Genomic DNA, 20,287 nt, shown 5'->3' with positions numbered 1-20,287 from the left:
AAAAACCCAACATTTAGGCTATGTGCTATCATCAACATTTTTAATTAATGTAAAGCTGTATTTCTGCCTTGACTGTACCCCCTGTAAATGCCAACTGTTAATAAATAAACGTTTTTTTATTTTTAAAACCACAATAATGTCATTTAAACATGTAATAAAACCCATAATGTAGCCCGTCAACTGGTCGATAATAAAATAAAATGGTAAGCACATAAAATAAGAACTTCTTGCCCATAATGTAACAACTTATTACATTCTGCTATAAGCTTACATTATAAAGCAAGCAAAAACAAAGTCAGATGGATGTATTAAGTTGCAGGCAATTCTCACAGCAGGTTGAGTGAAATAAGTAGAGAGAACACTGTGGCAGTAGTAAAAATCAGGTCTTTTATTTGCTCAATCACCCACTCTTCAGCCCATATTAAATCTCTGCTATAAGTTAGATATTTACAACATCATTCAAGGCCCTTCAAAAAACACATCATGGTCATCTTTAGAAAGAAATATATTTACATTGTACAAAACATTGCATACATGATCATCCATACACCAAACCCCTCGCAAAAACAAAACATGTCGTCACATTTTCTTCATTTGTTGTTTTCCACACCAGAAGTTATTGGGCACTACAACACCCCAGTGTTTAGTTTCTTTTCATTTTCAGACAGCAGGCCGTTGCTACGTCACAGTCAACTGGTCGGCTACTGAAATACTCAACAAGACTGTCAGTAAGGCAGGCAGTTTAGAAGTCCTCCGTCAGATCACACTGTTCTTAACATGTTGCAGTATCTCAGTGTATGGAGAAGGTGATTCTAATGAATTCAGGCCAATGGAAATGAGAAGTAATTGCAACTAAAGACATCAAATAAAGTTAGTTGTTTTCATGCTATTGTGCATTTGAAAGCCTTTTCTACGATGGCCATTTTAGACATGGCACATTGGGAATAGACCATGAGTTTGTTTAGGGAATGAAGCCCTGTTATGAAGCTTTGTTTTTTTTTATCTTATTATCTTTTTCCTGGTAAGGCTTTCCGATTGTGTGTTGAATTCAATTCTGCTCAATCATTTACCAAACCCAGCCTGTTAGATGTCTGCATTACAGCTTCAAGCTAGACGTGGACACCTCATCAGGGACAGTGACAATGCCTTTCATAGAGTATGGAGTGCAAATGTGTAGAAAACAAAAAAAAACAAATACATAAATATAAAATGTCAGTGTCATTTGTAGCATGTTCAGCATGTGCCTGTGTGAAAAGAAGGTGGATGCATTTTGACTGATGTGGCTAAACGGCTGACAGTGTTATTTTTTACATGTTGATTGATTCATCCAAACTTTGTTAAAACGCAGACCTGATTGTTCTGTTCCATTCTCTCCCGGTCTAAGGACAGTTTTGGCTCACCTGATTGTTCTTTCCAATAAACGCTTTGTTTTTAACATCCTATATTACAGCCTTAAATGTAACCTGGCTCCCATCCCAGCAAGCATTATGCCAGCCAGTGTATGTACCAACACTTGGCCTGGCGAAGAGTAAACAGACAGATGAATCCTCCACCAATAAAAGGGACTCCTTGCTAAGTGAGTCAATCAGTTTTGCTAAGAGTTGATTGATTGAAAGGGTCTAATAATAAGCACATGGCATGTTCAACAGTTATCCAGTTGATTTTGATTAATCATTTCATAAATCAATGTAGTGGTATAGAAAAGACCTGAGAGCCCAAAAGAAGAGACAGAAAGACAGCATGTAAACACAATGAAGGACAGAGATGGAGCCCAACATGGTTCCAGTTCAGTGTTTTGTCTGACCACCAGTAGCCCCTGTCAGCTGGAGTGTCTATGTGTTTGTATAATGCGTGGCCCTATGGTTCAAAGTTTGAACAAAGGCATATTTTGGCTGATACCAAGAGTTTTGGGTTGAAGCTGTTGAAGCATAGTGGATACTCAGTATCTGACTCCATCATGCTGGAGGTGCAATGACCCTGACTGGCTCATGTCAAAAACACTTAGTTTTTTCTCTAAAAGGACAGTATCAACTTGATATATCTGTAAACTCATAGTATGGATGTGTTTCCTGGTGTTTGTAAATCAGTTTGTTTTCCTCATATAATGGCCATGGTTTTCTTCATGAAATCTTCATACAGCCACAATGTTGTTCATCTCCCATTTCTGAGTGGTTTTACTGGTGTCACAGTCTGAAATGAAGACTTTGTGGAGCAGGTCGGAGCGGTCCAGACATTTCCCTGTTAAGAGAACACAGATAAACATTTGTGATAGGGTTTATACAGATAAACATTAATGTCAGAGTTTGTTACAGGGCTTCAGAAGCCCCTGGCAACAAGACCAATATAAAGACTTCTCCCTCAAGTCACCCTTGTCCAGTGGGAGGCTGGATCCAATAAGGATCGATTTAGAGGGACTTCTACTTAACATTTTGAACTCATCTAGTGTGGGGCAGTGTGATAGAAATGGTTTATCTGGGAGTGGAACTCCAAATTCTACAGCACTTTCATCTGAATGACAGCATCTGAGCTCACTTCAACAGGCTGAAAACATGATTCATAACCTTGTTAATAATACACTGCTTTGCTACGTGATGTAAAGATTGTCTTTCATTGTGTGGTTGTAGTAGTGTGGTGGACAAATAAATTGATGATTGCACAAGCAAAGTTACAGTACTATGAAAAAAACACAACAAAAAAACACATGTTGTTACTGATCCAATACACTGACAAATCATATCTATCCATTACATAATGTCACAGTTTCACCACATCAAATCAATACATACAGACAGACTGGGGACGGAGCCAGGGATCCTCTGTGTGGGAGGATCTATGCACTAGTAGGCTTCGTTTCTCATGTAAAAATGCACTATGTCTAAATCCCCCTCTTTACCTCGTCAGTGTTAACTAGCCCACGTAGTAGCCTACTGCTCTTTAAGGTTTTATTAAGATGAACAAAATATAAGGAAATGTTACACACACACACGCACACACACACGCACGCACGCACGCACGCACATCAGCTGCTCTGCCTAGTATTAGTGGCAAACTATCAATGACTGATAGTTGGTCCAGGCTAAATGAGAACTTCCCTAGTTCTTCTTCTACTGGTAACATGTCGACTCACTGTGTGAAACATGTATGGAAGAGTTTGTTTTGTTAGTGCAGATATTTACCTGTTGGGATATGAGTGAACCGATGGAGATCCTGAATAGACAGAGAGGGGAAGAGACACAACGGTTTGGAATGAACAAGAATTCAGCTACTAACTGATCAGTGTGCCGTCATCCTTTACCCGTTTGCTCACTACAAAGTCAAATACAAGCACTGAAGACATTTTGATCCGTGTGCGCGCGTGTGTGTGTGTGTGTGTGTGTGTGTGTGTGTGTGTGTGTGTGTGTGTGTGTGTGTCACCTTGAAGTACTTCCACTCATTGTGCTGGTTCTGATCACAGTGTGTGATGATGACAGCTGAATTATCCCCTCCGCTGGTCAAGCACTGGTCATACTGCATCAACTGGTTGGCTTCATTGATACGGAACAGCTACACACACACACAAACACACACACAGACACACACAATTGATTTAGTGTAAAATACAAAATGCCCTGAGGTCGTTGAAAACCGAAAAGTACATTGCTGATATAGTAGTTTGTATTGACTCTATATACGTTCGATAATTATTATTAACGGGCAAATTAATCGCACGAAAAAAAACGCGCCCAGTGTGCAAAGGCCTTTACTCTGTAGCCCCTTTTACACAGAGATTGCGGCATATTGACGGAACAACATCACTCCAATATGCCGGCTTTGCTTGCTTCTGTGTTATTTACACAGAACCAAGCAACGCCGGCCTGCTGGCGCATCAGTAGTCCCTTTTACACAGCGCTCCGGAATGAAAGAGGTGCTCGTAAACAGCGTCAGGTGTGACGTAAACATTTAGCACCGCGCCGGTCAGCTGCTTTACAACAACAACAATGGCCGGTGAATTGAGAGCAGAAGTGCTGGAGCTTGCAGTAAGAGGGCCGTATTTTACTGTCCCCACGATGTGCCAGTTGATCTCGCTACGCGCTGAGTCCAACATCACTGGGACAGTTAACCAAACTGACTAAATCAATCCGACCGCTTCACCTCTGTGTGTGTGTGTGTGTGTGTGTGTGTGTGACAGGTTGGTTGTGAGCGAGTCTCTTTGTGAGGGCAGCGATCTGCCAATCAGACATACACATACACACAGTGTGTGAAGTCACGTTACTGTAGACAGAAATAAAGTGTGGATATACGCTCAGACTTTGGATAATAATAGCGGCGGCGGAATGTGTTAGCAAAACAGTAGCTCTGTGGCTAACAGCTGAGCCGGAGCCTTCAGTCAGCTGAAGCAGACAGTCTAGCGGGGCGAGCAGACTATTCCCCCGTTACTAGGTCGACCTTCAAGCTGAACAAGAGCCCTCCGCTGCGCGTCGGGCTCCTGCTTCAGCTTGTCGGTCTTTATTTCTAGCAAGTGACCCGTTCGCTATACTTTATCCCTTACTTAGCCTAGCCTAGCTTTCCATTGTACAACTTCTCCTGGGCAGAAATAGACTCATACACTCTGCAAAATGAAGCGCGGGGGTTTGGATTGAGCAACGGACCTTATGATCAGCTAGATTGTACCGTTCCTTTTATTTGGTGATTTTTACGGGACATCAGGCCGCCGTGGTTAATGTTAAACACACGTCCTTCAACTGCTAACATGGTCGCATGTTTAGAACGTAGACTATGGAACGTCAAACGCCCCCCTGTTCCGCAACAACAAGCTGGTGCATTTAAACAGAGAGGCGGAACTGATCGTGTCGGGAATCTTACTACCCCCCGAGGTAGTAAAATTCCCGGAACGATCACTCGCACCTTTCTTCCCTCGTTCCGCAACTGTCGCATTTACACAGCTGGGGGGAGGGCCGAAAGGCCGGCATATTCCCGGCTTTCACTGGCTGTGTAAAAGGGGCTTGTGACTCCTCGTTTCCACTGAGTGATTGGGCACGGTTTCTACTGTCTGCAGTGGAAGTGCAGGCCAGATCAAGGGGTACCATGTACTCCCTAACAATGCCGCGTGCCCAACTGTGCTGCTCAGTGGAAACCAGACCAAGCTGCTGTCTGGCACAACACAACCTTACTCATTGTTGGTACAAATGTTAAATTATTCTCTATTTGATTAGATAATCAAAGACCAAACCAAACTATCTCCATCTGAAGGGAACAGAGCTACTAGAGACACAGCCACACACCACCAGACACTGATTGTTTCACTACCTGGTTGCCGCCCATCCTGTGACAGGGTCCTATTTCCACGTTGCCTCCATTGGTGTGTCCCATACTGTCAATGCAGTAACTCGTCTCAAAGCCCCGGACCTATGGACATACACACAGCACAAACAACCATCAGGGCACAAAATATTACACAAAATGGTACTGTAAGAAACCGTAAAAGAGCATGCTCTGTGTGTGTGTGTGTGTGTGTGTGTGTGTGTGTTTACCTCCCCCCATTCTATATTTTTAGGAGGCAGAGGGTAGTGCAGTGGAATGTCATATGCTATCTCCTCCATGAACCACTTGAAGCTCTTGCATCGATGTTCCTCCCTGACAAAAAGTCAATCCAACAAACAGGAAACAATTCATGTACAACCACAGGTCTTCAGCTTCAGGTTCTGTCAGCTTAAAATACACTTGTTTCATAACTCATTCTATTAGTAAAAAATGGATGGAATTGAGGCTTATTACAAATGTTTAAGGCAGACTATGCAACATTTGAATGAAAAAATAGTCCCACAAATAATCCCTCTTACTTCTGCCCCACTAGAATATGTGGTGTGCTGGTGTGTTTATCTGCACAGTCCTCCTCTCTCTGGCTGCATTTTACATAGTAACATTTGTTGGTAATGTTTTGTAAACAGAAGACTTGCTCCTCGCTGCAACTTTGCCTGGCCCCATGCACAATGCCATTGTGATGTGAAGGATTTAAGCTTAATTAAAATTAGTTACAGAGAAGGGGTTGGATTAAATAAGTGTTAACTTCTTCCAACTCCTTTTCGAACATGTTGTTACAATTATCAAGTGTTTGTCATTCATGTATCTAATTATGCTTTCTATTTTGTGTAACATCATTATTTTCTGTATGATAATTTCTGTTTTGTTTTACATGTTCGAAATAAATTTTAATCAAATCAAATCAAGGCTAGCGGCACCGTTCCACGTGCTGGACAATAAATGACTCATAGACTTAGTTAGTATTTCTGGTGCAGACGACTAGTGAGGCAGCAGGCGTTTAAAGGTTTAACCCACTAGTCAGGTGCAGCCCTAATTTGAACCTAACCCCTGGGACACAGATCCAACGTCTACTGCCCTGCTGCGTCTGACTTTGTTTTCAGCGCCTGTGTTAACACACTACAGCGGCCACACATTCAACCTCGGATGCCCTGCCGACGCCCGTTGGAGGCGTGTCTGCAGCGACGCACCACTTTACCTCAGGAGGCTCGCCTAGCTTTTCGGATAGACACGCGTCTCTCTTGGGTCTCTCTGCTTTAATTAATAGAGAAATACTCTGCGGAGAGTCATACCAGCAGCATTCACTGCAGTCTTACGATTTTCTGGTGTGTCCCATTCAAAATAAAACTCCCCACAAGCGAAAATGTGGCAAAAAAAGAAAGAAAAAAAAGGCAATGAGGCACACTGATTACTGTCGAAACTCAATATTAATCATATGCATCATAAAATGACATGAAACAACTTCTTATTAATGGGAATTATCTATGAAAACTCTATGTAGAAAGACGGGTCTTTTAGAAGCAGCGCTGCAGCAGCAGCTGAGACGTTGCAAGTGTGGCCGAAAACAGTAAGAGGGACGCAGCAGTAACAGACGCAGACACGCTCCAGAGGTAGACGCAGGATGTGTGTCCCAGGCCTGAGGAGATATTGGGTTTCAATGTCTGGCACTATGTTTGCCTTGAGGTGGATCACTACTAGTCAAATGAGAACATCTAGAGATGAGGAAAGGTGTGATCAAATCAAACAAGAGCATAAAAGTCTATAAAAGTCCTGGATAATAAATACAAAATATAAAGATCTTGTTATACCTGAATTTCTTCAGTTCACTGATGTCTCCATAGGCCAAAGTGAGAGTTTCAGGACGACTGGCGTAAAAGTAGTCCTTATAGTCATCCCACCATACCTCCACCACACGGACATAGTTCTGTGCACCCACACACACACGCACCGCACACACACACTTTATTTAGAGTATATCTTCAACCATTTTGTAACAGTGGAAATGACACTTCAATAATAAACAAAAGAGAACCATGCTTTCATACAGCTTCATAAATGTGACAGAAGAATGAATATGAGCATTTCAACATTCTCTTGTACCTTGAGAGTGGGTGAGGATCCAACATGTGCAGGTGGGGGGTTGCCTTGCCATCCCTGAAGCCTATAGATATGTCCCACACGAGAACACGGCACAAAGAGCAGCTGGCCACCACACTGCCAGATCTACATCAACACACAATTTTAAAATCTAAGGTGAATGAATACGGTGCTAAACCCCTTTTAAATCATGTGTGTTAGGGCATTCAGCATCAGTGTGTATAAACTGGACTACTTCATGTGTCTACCTTGTATGATATTTCAAAGTTCTCTCCTCCCCATATCTGCAGTCCTGGGTCATACAGACCCAGCTCAAAGAAGAAGTCTCTCTCTATAGCAAAGAGCCCACCTGCCATGGCCGGAGACCTACACACACACACACACACACGCACACGCACACACACGCACACACACACACAATTATGTACACTTAAGGGCCTCTGTTGTGCAGCTTTCTGTGAAAATCACATTACCACACCATTGTCCAGGTTGGTCTTAAATTGAAAAAGTTAATGTCAGTCTGAAGTAAACAGTACGTTGCCTTAACATACAAGGTGGGGTAAGCTAAACTGGAGAATGTTTGTTGACAAAGCAGTTTGTCAGAATCAGTGAATATCTCCTCACAATCTGCTACCTGTGTTTGTGCTGAAAAAAAAATCAAGGATAATTAACAGCCTAGGCTTTGCTTTGTTTACATCCAGAATCGCTTACCCCACCTTTAAAGCACAGTCACTTATACAGATAGGGCCACATCCACTAAGAATGGATTACGCACGCCAATAGCTCCGTGAATTGTGGCGAAAATGCACCAGCTATCTGCTCCGTTTTAGCCTAAGATCAATCATTACTGTTTTTTTCCTATATAAGTACACAACCCACTTTCTGTAGATTTTCCCTATAATATAACTCAATATCAATTCAATATGATTCAAAGCTCACGAGTATTGAGAGGGAGACGGAGAGAAGCAGCGGAGTATAGAAAGTTTACACGAAATTTAGAACAACGCGGTAATTGCTCCAATAAAACGGCCTGTTGTAAATAGCGCCTGCTTTTGAGGATACGGTGATATTTGCAAAAAGGCTTATTTGCATAGGAATGGAGCAATTTTGCACTGGATTTTGAATATTCCCTCATTTAAATACATTGAAATGGGCCAGGCGCACCGTCGGCGCTGTCTGATTGAGGGGATTTCAGTGCAGTCTGTACGCATTTCCGCCTTTGCACGTCCTCTGTGGATACGGCGCTATTTCTTTCTGTCATTTGAACCGGTTTAGCGGATTTGGCCCATACTGTATTAATAACACCAATGAAAAACCACAGAGGACATGAGGTTAGACTGACGAGCCAAACACAGACTTAGCAAAATGAGAAATAAGTGAAAGCGAGAGAAGCAGCGGATAGAGTCACTGGCAGCAAGACATGATGAGTAGAAAAGGGATTTGGGGAAAGTGGGGGTGATGGTGCCCAAGTCCGAACCCCATTCACAGCAGAAGCTCCCCTAGTAGACCCCAACAAGCTGTCCCCACATACACCCTTCTCTGCCTGGGTACCAGATCAGGACGCAGTCATTTCTCACTGAAGGCAATGCTATTTGATTGTCAACGCCCTTAAAGTCCCTGGAGTTTAGATAGGCTAAAAAGAAAAGGTAGCTTCACAGGACAAAAACACAAACCATTTTCTTAATTGTCCTTAATTACTGTAGTTACACCAAAAACCTCAAAGAGTAGAAGATGTTTAAGAGGAAATCCCACTAAAGTAAAGACAGCAGGCCAACAACACCAATGAACTCCCAATAGTAGGAACATTAAAGCAAGGAGGACAGGACATTAGTAGTAAGCTACACCCAAATCAGACAAGTTACACACTTTTGGTTTAGTTGGTTAATAATGATATGCAGCAAGTGTTATATTCAATTATATTTGAGTTACTTAAAGTTTAAAGGTAAACCTATTATGCAAAATGCACTTTTCATGGTTTTTCAACAGTAATATGGGTCGCTGGTGTGACTAGTGTGATCCAAAGTATGAGGAAAAAACAACCCTCTCTCTTTTTGTCCACCTCCATCTTTCTAAAAACCTGTGTTCAAATCTTTCTCCCTTTATGACATCATAAGGGTGACGAAGTCTGACTGAAGTCAATTAGCCACTAGCCCCCTCATAAGCAACCTAATTTAGCACTACCTCCAACTTTGATAAGCCACACCCCTAGATCCCCCAATCTAACTGGTAGTTTGATTCAAACCAGCAATTAGATTCAGGGCCAATCAGAGGTTTTTGAAAGGCGATGCTTAACAAAAACATAGCATTTCAGACAGAGGCTGAATAGAGGAGATTTAGCAATAGCCCTGTGAGAAATATAAATGGTATTTTAGACACTACGCCATGAAAACTGTTTCTAGTAGAAACCAAAATCACAATTTAGAACCAGAAAATGTGCATAATATGTGACCTCTAATGTAAATATCTGAAGCCATACATCCTGCTTTTGGTATTTCTGTTTTTGAATTGAAGTTCTACTGACTTGAGTTGGTTTTTGACTCCTTTGTTTAACATTAGCATTTCAGTTAGTTGAGGTATTAATAGTCTTAATGTCAGACATTGTTAGCATTCGTTTGGCTGCGTTTGTCTTCTGTGTTGACACTGGTTTGTCTGTACCTATACGGCTCAGTCTGAGATTGTCTGAGAGTTTTCTCTCTGTCTCCCAGAGGGACCCTCTTCCAGAGCATGCTCCAGTCCCAGGCGCCTCTAGCGAAGCCGTCCTTGTCTCCTCCCCCCTGGGCCTCCAAGGTAAACTGCTGGCCATGGATGGAGTCGATCAGAGGCACCGTGCACACCGTTCTGACAGAGTGAGGAGTGGGGGGCCACGCATATTCAACACATACATGGGGGAAGAGGTGTAGGGGTGGTGGACATGCGGAGGGGAGGGAAGCAGGGAAAAACATACAGCGAGGACAGAGTGTAGGACAGGACAGGTTGGGATGAAGGGATGGGAGATGGAGATGGAGACACAAACACAACAGGGATGAGTGTTAGCATGCACGCTGCTGTGTGTAATTGTACCGGTAGGGTTGTGTGGTGTGTTTTCTCTTGGCCTTCTCTCTCTCGCTAAGTGGGACTCTCTTCCAGAGCAGGCTCCAGTCCCAAGCTCCTCGAGCCAAGCCGTCCTCATCTCCACCCTGCTGGGGCTCCATAGTGTACTCATTACCGTCTATATAATCTATCAGTGGTACTGTGCACACTGTCCTACACACACAAGCGCACACACACACACACACGTCTGTATTGAGCTGTGATTGACAGTTGAACACTACCCAGTCCTTCAGTACCTTGTTCAGACTTTTGGCAGAGGTGAATTTTACAGATGAGCTGATTTGGAGCAACTGATGGACATGTCGACTACTGTAGAATACCAGCAGACGACAACTCTCTTTAATAGTGAATCAGGACTAACCTTAATGCAACATAAGGATTATTATTTCATTGAATGGGCTGCACAGGGACTCTTTAGTAGAGGTAAGCTCCTAAACTCCCATGTGCAACACAAACATTAGGTCACTGATAAAGAAATAGTAGCATACAATGTTTGATATGATAGTGAATAATCTGTGCTCTATTCAAACCACACTCTGTCTAACACAAAAACTACCACAAATTTAAAAAGAAATGTGCTGAAACAAAGTTATTAATAATAAACAAGAAATAATAAATGGACTGTAACTGAATAATGTGGGACGGTGGCCAGCCTTCATAAACAAAAAAATAATTAACGGTCATAACAGTGTGTGTGTGTGTGTGTGTGTCTGTGTGTGTGTGTGTGTGTTACCTGTCTTTTGAAATAGGGGCAACCAGAGGAGCATACCAGTTCATTCCAACCTCACAATGAGCATCCAGGTAGATCAGCACCTAGAACACACAAACGCACGCACACACACACACACACACTCTGTGTTTTTTTCTGTTTAACAACAATGTGATGGTGTCTGACTGATCAATGCTACCAGTTAATGTTTCAACGAGCTTATATTGGGATCATTTTATAATACTGATATAAATAGATTGACGCACTGATTAACATTAGCTATAGCAGTAGGATCATATGGTACCTGTCCTTTGGTAGCCTTCAGAGCTCCTATACTCCTGGCCTGGATCAGTCCTTCTCTCTTCTCATTTCTGAAGAGTTTGACAAGGCCGTTCCATTGCTTGATGTAGTCGTCCAAACGCTCCTTCAGATGGGCTACACACACACACACACACACACACACACACACACACACACACACACACACACACACACACACACACACACACACACACACACACACACACACACACACACACACACACACACACACACACACACACACACACACACACACACACACACACACACACACACACACACACACACACACTTTAATGGAACTACTGACAATAATTAAATGAAATAAAGTGAGTCTAGCTGCAGCAGTGATCATTAACACTAGAAGAGCCACAATGGTCATTTCGATTGTTCTGTCCTCAATACATGGTGTCCCCATTGAAGTATATTGAGCTATACAGAGCGCTAAACACTACCCCAATCTAGCTCCAAGAAACAGGCCTCTGTGTTCATTTTTGGAGGGTTTAATCAGGCGAGAGTTTGAAACTGAACAAACACAGAAATATACAAATAAACATAAATTTTCCAACATACACTGCCCGTCCCAAAAAAATCACCCCCTGCATTTTTACTGAGCAAATATGCAAGAGCCCTCCATCGATCAAAAACTACAGTGATTAACCATGTCAGAAGACATATGCTGTGGTTTTGCAAAAGATGTAACTCTGTTGAGGGAGAAATACAGTCGAAAAAAATCTTTAATGATCATAATGGGAGATCACTTAAAACAAATAAAATTATTCGTGGGAATCAAAATTTAAAATATCGACAGTAGAACTCCCGGCTATGTTTTAAAGTGAAAGTAAGAGCATTTCCACACGCACAGTGACATCTGTGACATCACAGAAAGAGAAATGTAGGGTTAGACAGTGAGACCATAAAACACTCTTTCTGCCTTTTCTCAGGCTAGGATGATCCGATTTCAATTTTTTTTGCACATTTATACTTCATAGGATCTCCGAGTTCAATACACCTTCATATTCCAACCGGTGAAGTAGGCCTTTAAGAAGCACATGTGCAATTAAACATGCAATAACGGGGCGCTCTGGTGGCGTAGTGGATAGAGAGCGTACCATATTGGCTCCGGCCTTCGATGCAGTGGTCGTGGGTTCAAATCCGACCCGTGGACCTTTACTACAGGTCATCCCCCCTCTCTCTCTGTCTCCCCATTTCAACTCTGTACTATCTATTAAAGCTTGAAAATGCCCCAAAAAATAAGCCTTGTATGGCTTTGGAAGGTACACTAACCTTTGTTGCTGAAGTCATCTATCATGACTATCTCAGCCAGGTATCTTCTGGGAGTCCTCTTGATGACACTGTGGATGGTTCTCATCAGTGTGGACCAGCCCTCGTTATGGAACACTATCACTACACTGGAGGTCAGCAGTCTGTCGTCATAGTGCCAGTACTTACACCTGCAGGGGGCGACAGAGGGCCAACAATCATTCACACATGCTACAGCAGCTCCTCTTAATTCTCATTTCATTTAGTGTGGTGTGGTGTGATGGTATTTGAAGCTAGAGCCCCTGACCCTTATTGCAACTTTGTTAACAGAACCTATTCGAAAACTAACATCAGTCTTATACACTATACACTGTCTTTAGCCCTGCGTGAAAAATACCCAATAGGCACTAATGCAGAGGGCTACCGCTCAAACCCCAAGTTCAACTCCATTCCTACCGGCTGTTATAATTAATTTTTTTATGTCGACAGGTCAAACAACTTGAGTTCAACTGTTGTTCTTAGCATTTGAATGTATAAAATACAACATGCACACTGAAGTTGCCACAGGTGTTTATCTTGTAGAGGGTGTTTCTCCATGAAATCCAAGGAAATCAGCTCTTGTGTTGCCTTTAGGCTGCTTGTGAATGTTGTTTCTATAGGAGTTAACAGTAAAAAAAAGTACTGCTATGTTGTCAGAAAGGATGGGGACGAGTAATCCAGTTCCCTGAGTTCTCGTTGTTGATGTTAGTATTCAAGTAATGTTTCACTACTTGCGCCTAACTACGGTATTGTTATTAACAGTAAACAGTGAAGACAGACAACAGGCAGTCTTGTATCACAACCTTTGCGAGCTGATGGTGTTTGTCCAGCCTGAGTACGAGCCACCATCACAGAGAACAACAGCCTCGAGGGCGGTAAAAAATAATGAAGGAAAGTGCAGATAAATTGAGGGTTGATTTGCAACGTGTGTTAAGGTGGCTATTAGCCTACTACAGACTCATGGACAGATTCCACCATGGAGGCGTATATTACCATCACTTAACATTTCATTCATAACTGGTATTTGAAGATCTCTGTCCTAAGCAGACACACAGTACTCATTGATTAGCAGCACACCACTGGGAAACATAGCCGGCTATTTACTGACTGTAAAAAAACAGCATTATAAAGCATTTCCATATATGTGTGAAAGAAGTAGGGAATAAGTTCAAAAGAAGCTCCAGGTTCCTCATTTTAATGCAGGGGAAAAGACAAGAAAAGAAAGGGGAAAAGTTATTCTCTAAAATAACACACAGCCTAAAACTACCATGTAGTTTTTCATGTAAAATCATGACTTTATTCTCAACAAAAAAAAAAGAAAAAAAAACACGTGGCTGGAATTCTCTGTGGTCCCGGCTCTCTGTAGATTGCAGTCAGCATAATGTATGAGGATCAGTGTGTCAAATGTTATAGGTCACCTTTATACCTTTAGTCCTTTTGGAGAGAATGGCTGCATTGGAATCCCCATTCTGCTATTTAGTATGGTAGTACCGGTAAAAAGATTTAGGATGTCCCAATTCTTGTGGTCAGATTTTGCATGCTTAAAAATACCCGGATGTTCTACTACGACAGGCGGGATTTTTTGTGTTGAAATCAGCATGCTATTTGGGAAAGGATCAACCATCTGCACGTGTCAGACCGGTTGAATGCAAGCCTGTTCCGTGGGGCGTGTATGAGTTACACCCTTCTGTGTGTTTGCTTAAAAGAGAAGTCAATTATCAAGATATACTGTATATCAGACCAACAATCAGGCAGGGTGTGTATGAGGTCTGTGTGTGTGTGTGTTTTATGTGTGTGTGAAGACGTATTACCTTAACACTTGGAAAAGCCTGAATGAATTCCCCTTTTCACCGTGCCTGAATCACTGTCATTCCCCATATAATTTATTTAAACTCACTTTCATATCTAGGCAAACCTAGCTTCAATGTATCCATCCATTTAAGGTGACAAGCCGAGAGCCTAGGGTGATGGAAAAGCCTTTCTTTGCTTTTAGCTGACTGTTTACACATGACATGTGCTTGCTTTGTCGGATTTAGGGATTAGCCTAGCTAGCTACTACAACACACAAGTGATTAAAGGGATTAAAGCAAAAAGGTGTGAACGTGATGGACACAATGCATTGCAAGTCTGTACACAGCTGGCCAGCTAAACCAGCAAACCGAGATCTACCTGTCCATTGTTTTTTTGTTAACTCTTCTACTAATTGAACATTCAACGATATTATAAATATTAATGTTAATAGTCTGTCCAATGGAATTGTGATGTTAGTTCAGTTGAAACTATTCCCTGGTTAAGGTTCAGCAATACTCTTATTATTATTCTGCATACAGTGTCACACATATAGTGCTCAATTAACGTCATAAGGATTGGTGAAATGGTCCTGTGATTGTAATGTTAGGCTGATCACACTTGGAATTGGAAACAAATGATCCAACGAGTAAGACAGTAAATGTGTAGTGTAGTTTAAAGAGCAATACTCACTCTTCATGGCGTATGTCACTGATCGTTCTGTCCAGGGAGATCATGTCACTAGCCACCATGTTGAAGCCAAACTCTTTGATGGAAGCCTGGACGGAGTCTTTGTACTCCGGACCCAGGATAAAAGGCTTGGCTCCCTCTCCAGGACCTCCAGGAACCCCCTGGGGCTCAGGCTCTGTCAGCTCACAGTTACCCAGGATGCCTTTCTTCAGCACGGGGCTGGTGTAGGCGTGAGTGTGGGGTTTGAAGGTCACATACTGCTGCTGGATCACCTGCTTCTGGTTGGGCTGCTCCTCGGGATTCTGGGGATTGTTAGCTGCTCCTGGACACCAGAAAGGCAAAAGATGATGTACAAGGCAGGTCAACTTCTTTGTCAATTTCTGAAGTATGTTCCAGACATACAGAGGAATCCAAAATAAGTTACTCTCCGACCCACGGTGCAAAAAGTACAAAAGGATCAAATAAGATAAGATTAGATAAGATAAGTAATATATAGGATAAATACATTCTAAATAGTGCAGAAAGTAAGGCAAACCCAAACGCTATATAAAAGTAAATAAAAATTGTCTGCACATCTGGTGGTATAACAATAAATCCATGACCACATCAAATCTCCAACCGGCCAAATAATATATTATACTTGTACTATATTAACGCAGGCAGGGCCCAGTTGACTGTGTAGAGAGATGGACTCAGTATGTGGCAGGTCACTGATATATGTCATGATTAGACAACCGGGTGGATTACAGCAATGAACTTCCTCTTTTCTTTTGGTTATTATGTCTGACTACTACACGCTGAGATGAGTAATGGTGAATTTAGAAAGTTTGACTGAAGCACATGTTTTTGCACCGCTGCCACGTTTGGAAAGCTGATGGGGAGGAATAGCATGTAGGACGCTATCTTTAATTAAGGGAATTAGTAATGAATCACTCGTAATGTAGGAGTCATACATCAATAACAGCATTGTTTTAGGCGAGAATCACGAAAAATAAATCGTAATACAAGAATAAAGTCGTAATTTTACGAGAAGAATGTTGTGATATTAAACAAAACACATAGTTTACAACCATTTATGATATAACGTGGTGTTGCTGATGGGCCAAAAGTTAAAGCATGTCCATATTTGTGAAAGAAGTAGGTTTTAACTTCAAAAGAAGCTCCAGGTTCCTCATTTTAATGCAGGGGAAAAGTTATTCTCTAAAATAACACACAGCCAAAAACTACCACTTTTTTTTTCATGTAAATTCACAACTTAATTCTCAAAAAAAAAACACGTGTCTCTAACTCTCTGTGGTCCCTGCTCTCCGTAGATTGCAATCAGCATAATGTATGAGGATCAGTGTGTCAAATGGTATAAGTCACCTTTCTACCTTCAATCTTTTTGGAGAGAATGGCTGCGTTCCAATCCCCATAGTATGGTAGAAAAAAGATTTAGGATGACCCAATTCTTGTGGTTAGATGCAGCATGCTAAAAAAAACTGGATGTCCTACTACATCCGGGCGAGATTTTTAGTGTTGAAAACAGTACGCTATTTAGGCGATTCTGACCCACATTCTGCAGCCTCCATTTGAAAACAACAGCGGTTGGGACAGATGAGCGAGAGGCAAGATCAAGGAGCCATGTTATGATGAAATAAATAAGTACAAGTATTTCCCAAGTGTATGCCTACTATGTGCAACCTAACTAGATTATTTTTATGATCAGCTGTAGTTAGAAAAAAGAAAGAGTGTGTGAATTGGAACGCAGGGAGAGTCTCAGTTGAGTTTCTTTATTCAAATGTAAAATGGCATCTCACCATGTTTTTGTCTGATGGAGTCTAGGTCCACCTCCACCCCCTCCACATGGGGCCAGGGCACCACAGGCTTAAAGTGATCTGCTATGTCTGCTTTGGGTAGGAAACTGTCCTCCTGTGTAGAGGCATGGGGTTACACACATTAATCAACATTATTAACATCATACCGTCGCTCTAGGGCAGAAACCTTCCATAACGATAATTGTTCAGGAAATAGAGGAAAAATCACAGTAACAACTTAACTGTCATTAATTCACAATCTTTTTTTAATACTTTTCAGAACAACTTTATAAAACCCACACACAGACGTGAAGTGTGACCAATAGCACTTATTTATGAAGAAAGAGGAAAATTTTCAAAAAAATGGCAATACGAGGTTTCAGCCACACAGCGGTGATATCAGAGATTAACACACAGGGTTGAAAATGAAGGGATAAAGAAATGAAGGTACAATGATCAAACAATGTGAATAATACAGATATGGAGAAACAGGATATGTGACAGTAAGCATGAGGACATAACACACCTGTCTATTTATGAGGGATCAGCAGTAACAAGTATTCAGAGGTGGCTGAGTGCAGGCTGCCTTTAAGGTTACTTTTTTGGTTTTAAAAACTCACAGATGTACTGTCTGAGCAGTGAGCCACTGCACTCATTATTACAATGAATAGGCATATTAATTCTCTTTTGAAGCACTGTAGTTTACAAACCATTTGGTAGTCCGGCTCTGTGTTAATACGTTTGATGACAAAGCCTACTTTATGGATGAATGTTTTGTGCTTTCAGTTATAAGCATGTTTTATGATAGCAGCATTTCCAGGTGGAGTTATAGACTAAACTATGCTAGGCTAGGCCTACTTATTGGGAGCATGTAGCTAATGCGTCTAAGCTATCCTACCCATGTTGGTAGCACAAGAAAGTTAGACCTCAATTGTAATGCCAATGATCAATCAGCCTATCACACAAGTAGCCAACCTCTCCAGGAAATAACTGCTAACATAGGCTAAATCAATAGGTTTGTAGCCTACACTTATAGATCCCCATCAATGCGCCTATTCATGCTTTGAGGGTTATTGTGTGGTGACATTAGTTTCAATGGCACAAACATGAGGGAACATGGTTTCACTTTTTTTGACAGGAAATGATCACTCAACCCGTTGGCTATACTCGTGGTTTAGATAGCACAGTGGACGTGACGTTACTCGATGTACGAGAATGGCAGATACCAAAGCAAAGAGTGAACCATCCAGTTTCTGGTCCAAATTGTAGCCTATACATCACAGTTCCGCCTTGGCCAAGCTTGACAGCAATATGGTGACATATGCGGATATGTATCCTGGAACCAACTGTGTGCTTTGGGGGTGCCTGCCATGTAGTCAGTATCATGTGAATAGTTACCTTACAGTAACGTGGAAGGGTGCAACTGTAAATCAAAACGTGATCGTAATATAGGCCTAATATAGCCTATATTAAATTAGTATAAAAGGCAGCTAGCGTCACAAGGAACTAATCTCCATGACAACCGATGTAGTAGAGCTGACAACCGAAATGCCAGTAAATAAACGCAAATCTGCCACCTTATCCCTTCTGCTATTATTAGCAATCATCTGAGCCTAAACTAATGTTGCGTTGTTTAACGTAGGCCTATTACACCTTTTGAAATGTTGGGTTGGAGTTGTGCTATCACTGATATGTTAATAACAGTTCCCTCAGTCGGACACTTCAGATTTACTGCTTTGCTGTTGTCAACTCACCCGTTTTCCGAAAGGGGATTCGTCGTTGAGTTTCGGCGACAGAGAAGACCAAAGCACCACCAAACCGAGAAAAGTCCCAATGAACAGCAAACTCCGTAAAATAAATCCCACTTTGAGCCTCATCTTGGAAGCTCTTTGAAGGGTATAGCCCCGGCTGCCAACAGCTAAGCTAGGTTAGCTGCTGCTACCGCTCCAAGCAAGGGCTAACCGGCTGGATATGATGGCCAGGCAGCCAAGGACTGCTGATGTTGCGGCTTTGCCTCGACCACCACAGGCAATATTTAGTATTCCACCAGGCTGTCAGGAACTGCTCCGGTCCGGTTCTTCTAGTTGACAGGCTCAGTCTCTCTCTCTCTCTCTCTCTCTCTCTCTCTCTCTCTCTCTCTCTCTCTCTCTCTCTCTCTCTCTCTCTCTCTCTCCAGCTCCTGCTGTTTGGAACCTTAGTATGGAAAGCTATAAGTGCCAAAATGTGCCCCTCTGTTGTCTGATAGCGTAGGTTATATCATTTAGCCTATTATTTAATATGTTCCCTATATTTTTAACACCCAATTATACCTTTATTGTGTCCCTCAGTTAGTTGGCTAATAGGCTAGTGTCAAAGGACTGGCACGGAATGCGACACGTTTCACTGGGTAGGCCTAGAAGAAAAGGTGTGTGTTTTTTTCAAACCGCATTGTGTAAACGAGGTGTGTGTTATTATTAGGAGGGCTGTGGCATATTTCTTGGCCACCAACGTCATTTATGAACTCCACGTCATTTACCAACTTTGAGTAGAGACAGAAACTCTTCTGTATTTCCAATTAAGGGGAACAAACAGAAAGCAGGGAATGGCAATTGGAATAAACGCCCAAGAACAATATGAAACATTCAAGAACTGTATGGGGAAGGTTTGGATCATAGCTGTGAGTATAGGACAACAGCTCCCTCTCAGAGACCATGGAACAATGCCTCCAATTCCTTACAAACCCACCCCCTCATGCAACACAGCAGAAGAACTTATAGGCTATAGCCTACTTCTCAGCCCTATGAGCTGGACTGAGAATCTTAGACTACACTAATGGCGCAATGTGTTCATAAATCTGTGGACTACCGCAAATGATTATAGACCTAATGAAACCCTTGATACAATAATCGTTTGACAATGTTGACACAACACAAACCACAGACAGTGTAATGGCAGAGACAGTTACCCCTGAATAAGTGGATAATTAAAGAAGATCCGAAAGGCTACACATGAGGTTTCAGAGCATCCAAGCCAGGTCTGCCAGACTGTGCAACAGCTTCTCCCCTGTTGGTAATTTCAATTTATTCTGATGCCCAAAAAACAAACTCAAAATGTTAATGTTTTATACTTGAATTATTTTTAATGTCGCACTCTAATGTCTAATGTTTGTGTTTTTATGCATTGTCGGACGGGAGAAACAGTTTTAATTTTTTTGTGC

The 20,287-nt window shown here is 42.0% G+C and overlaps 1 protein-coding gene across 3 annotated transcripts; it reads right to left on the bottom strand.

The window, feature by feature from the left end:
- Nucleotides 1-369: 369 nt before the first annotated feature.
- galnt7 (UDP-N-acetyl-alpha-D-galactosamine: polypeptide N-acetylgalactosaminyltransferase 7) lies at nucleotides 370-19,445 on the bottom strand. 3 transcript variants are annotated; one of them, XM_080029758.1, is made up of 16 exons: nucleotides 18,846-19,445; nucleotides 17,095-17,206; nucleotides 15,299-15,617; nucleotides 12,803-12,969; nucleotides 11,499-11,629; nucleotides 11,219-11,298; nucleotides 10,456-10,638; nucleotides 10,051-10,233; nucleotides 7,644-7,761; nucleotides 7,399-7,521; nucleotides 7,107-7,222; nucleotides 5,511-5,613; nucleotides 5,287-5,385; nucleotides 3,415-3,543; nucleotides 3,177-3,207; nucleotides 370-2,238 (listed from the first exon to the last, which is right to left on the bottom strand). In XM_080029758.1, exons 1-16 carry the CDS (start codon nucleotides 18,966-18,968, stop codon nucleotides 2,132-2,134), a joined length of 2,124 nt encoding a protein of 707 aa, XP_079885884.1. In that variant the 5' UTR covers nucleotides 18,969-19,445; the 3' UTR covers nucleotides 370-2,131. The 3 variants fall into 3 exon arrangements, with proteins under 3 accessions (XP_079885884.1, XP_079885883.1, XP_079885882.1); XM_080029757.1 differs by lacking the exon at nucleotides 10,051-10,233; XM_080029756.1 differs by lacking the exon at nucleotides 10,456-10,638.
- Nucleotides 19,446-20,287: the final 842 nt, after the last annotated feature.

The sequence above is a fragment of the Ammodytes marinus genome (assembly GCF_949987685.1).
Source record: "Ammodytes marinus genome assembly, chromosome: 6".
NCBI lineage: Eukaryota > Metazoa > Chordata > Actinopteri > Uranoscopiformes > Ammodytidae > Ammodytes > Ammodytes marinus.
The sequence above is the reverse complement of the archived record's forward strand: the minus strand, read 5'-3'. Positions and strand labels throughout refer to the sequence as shown.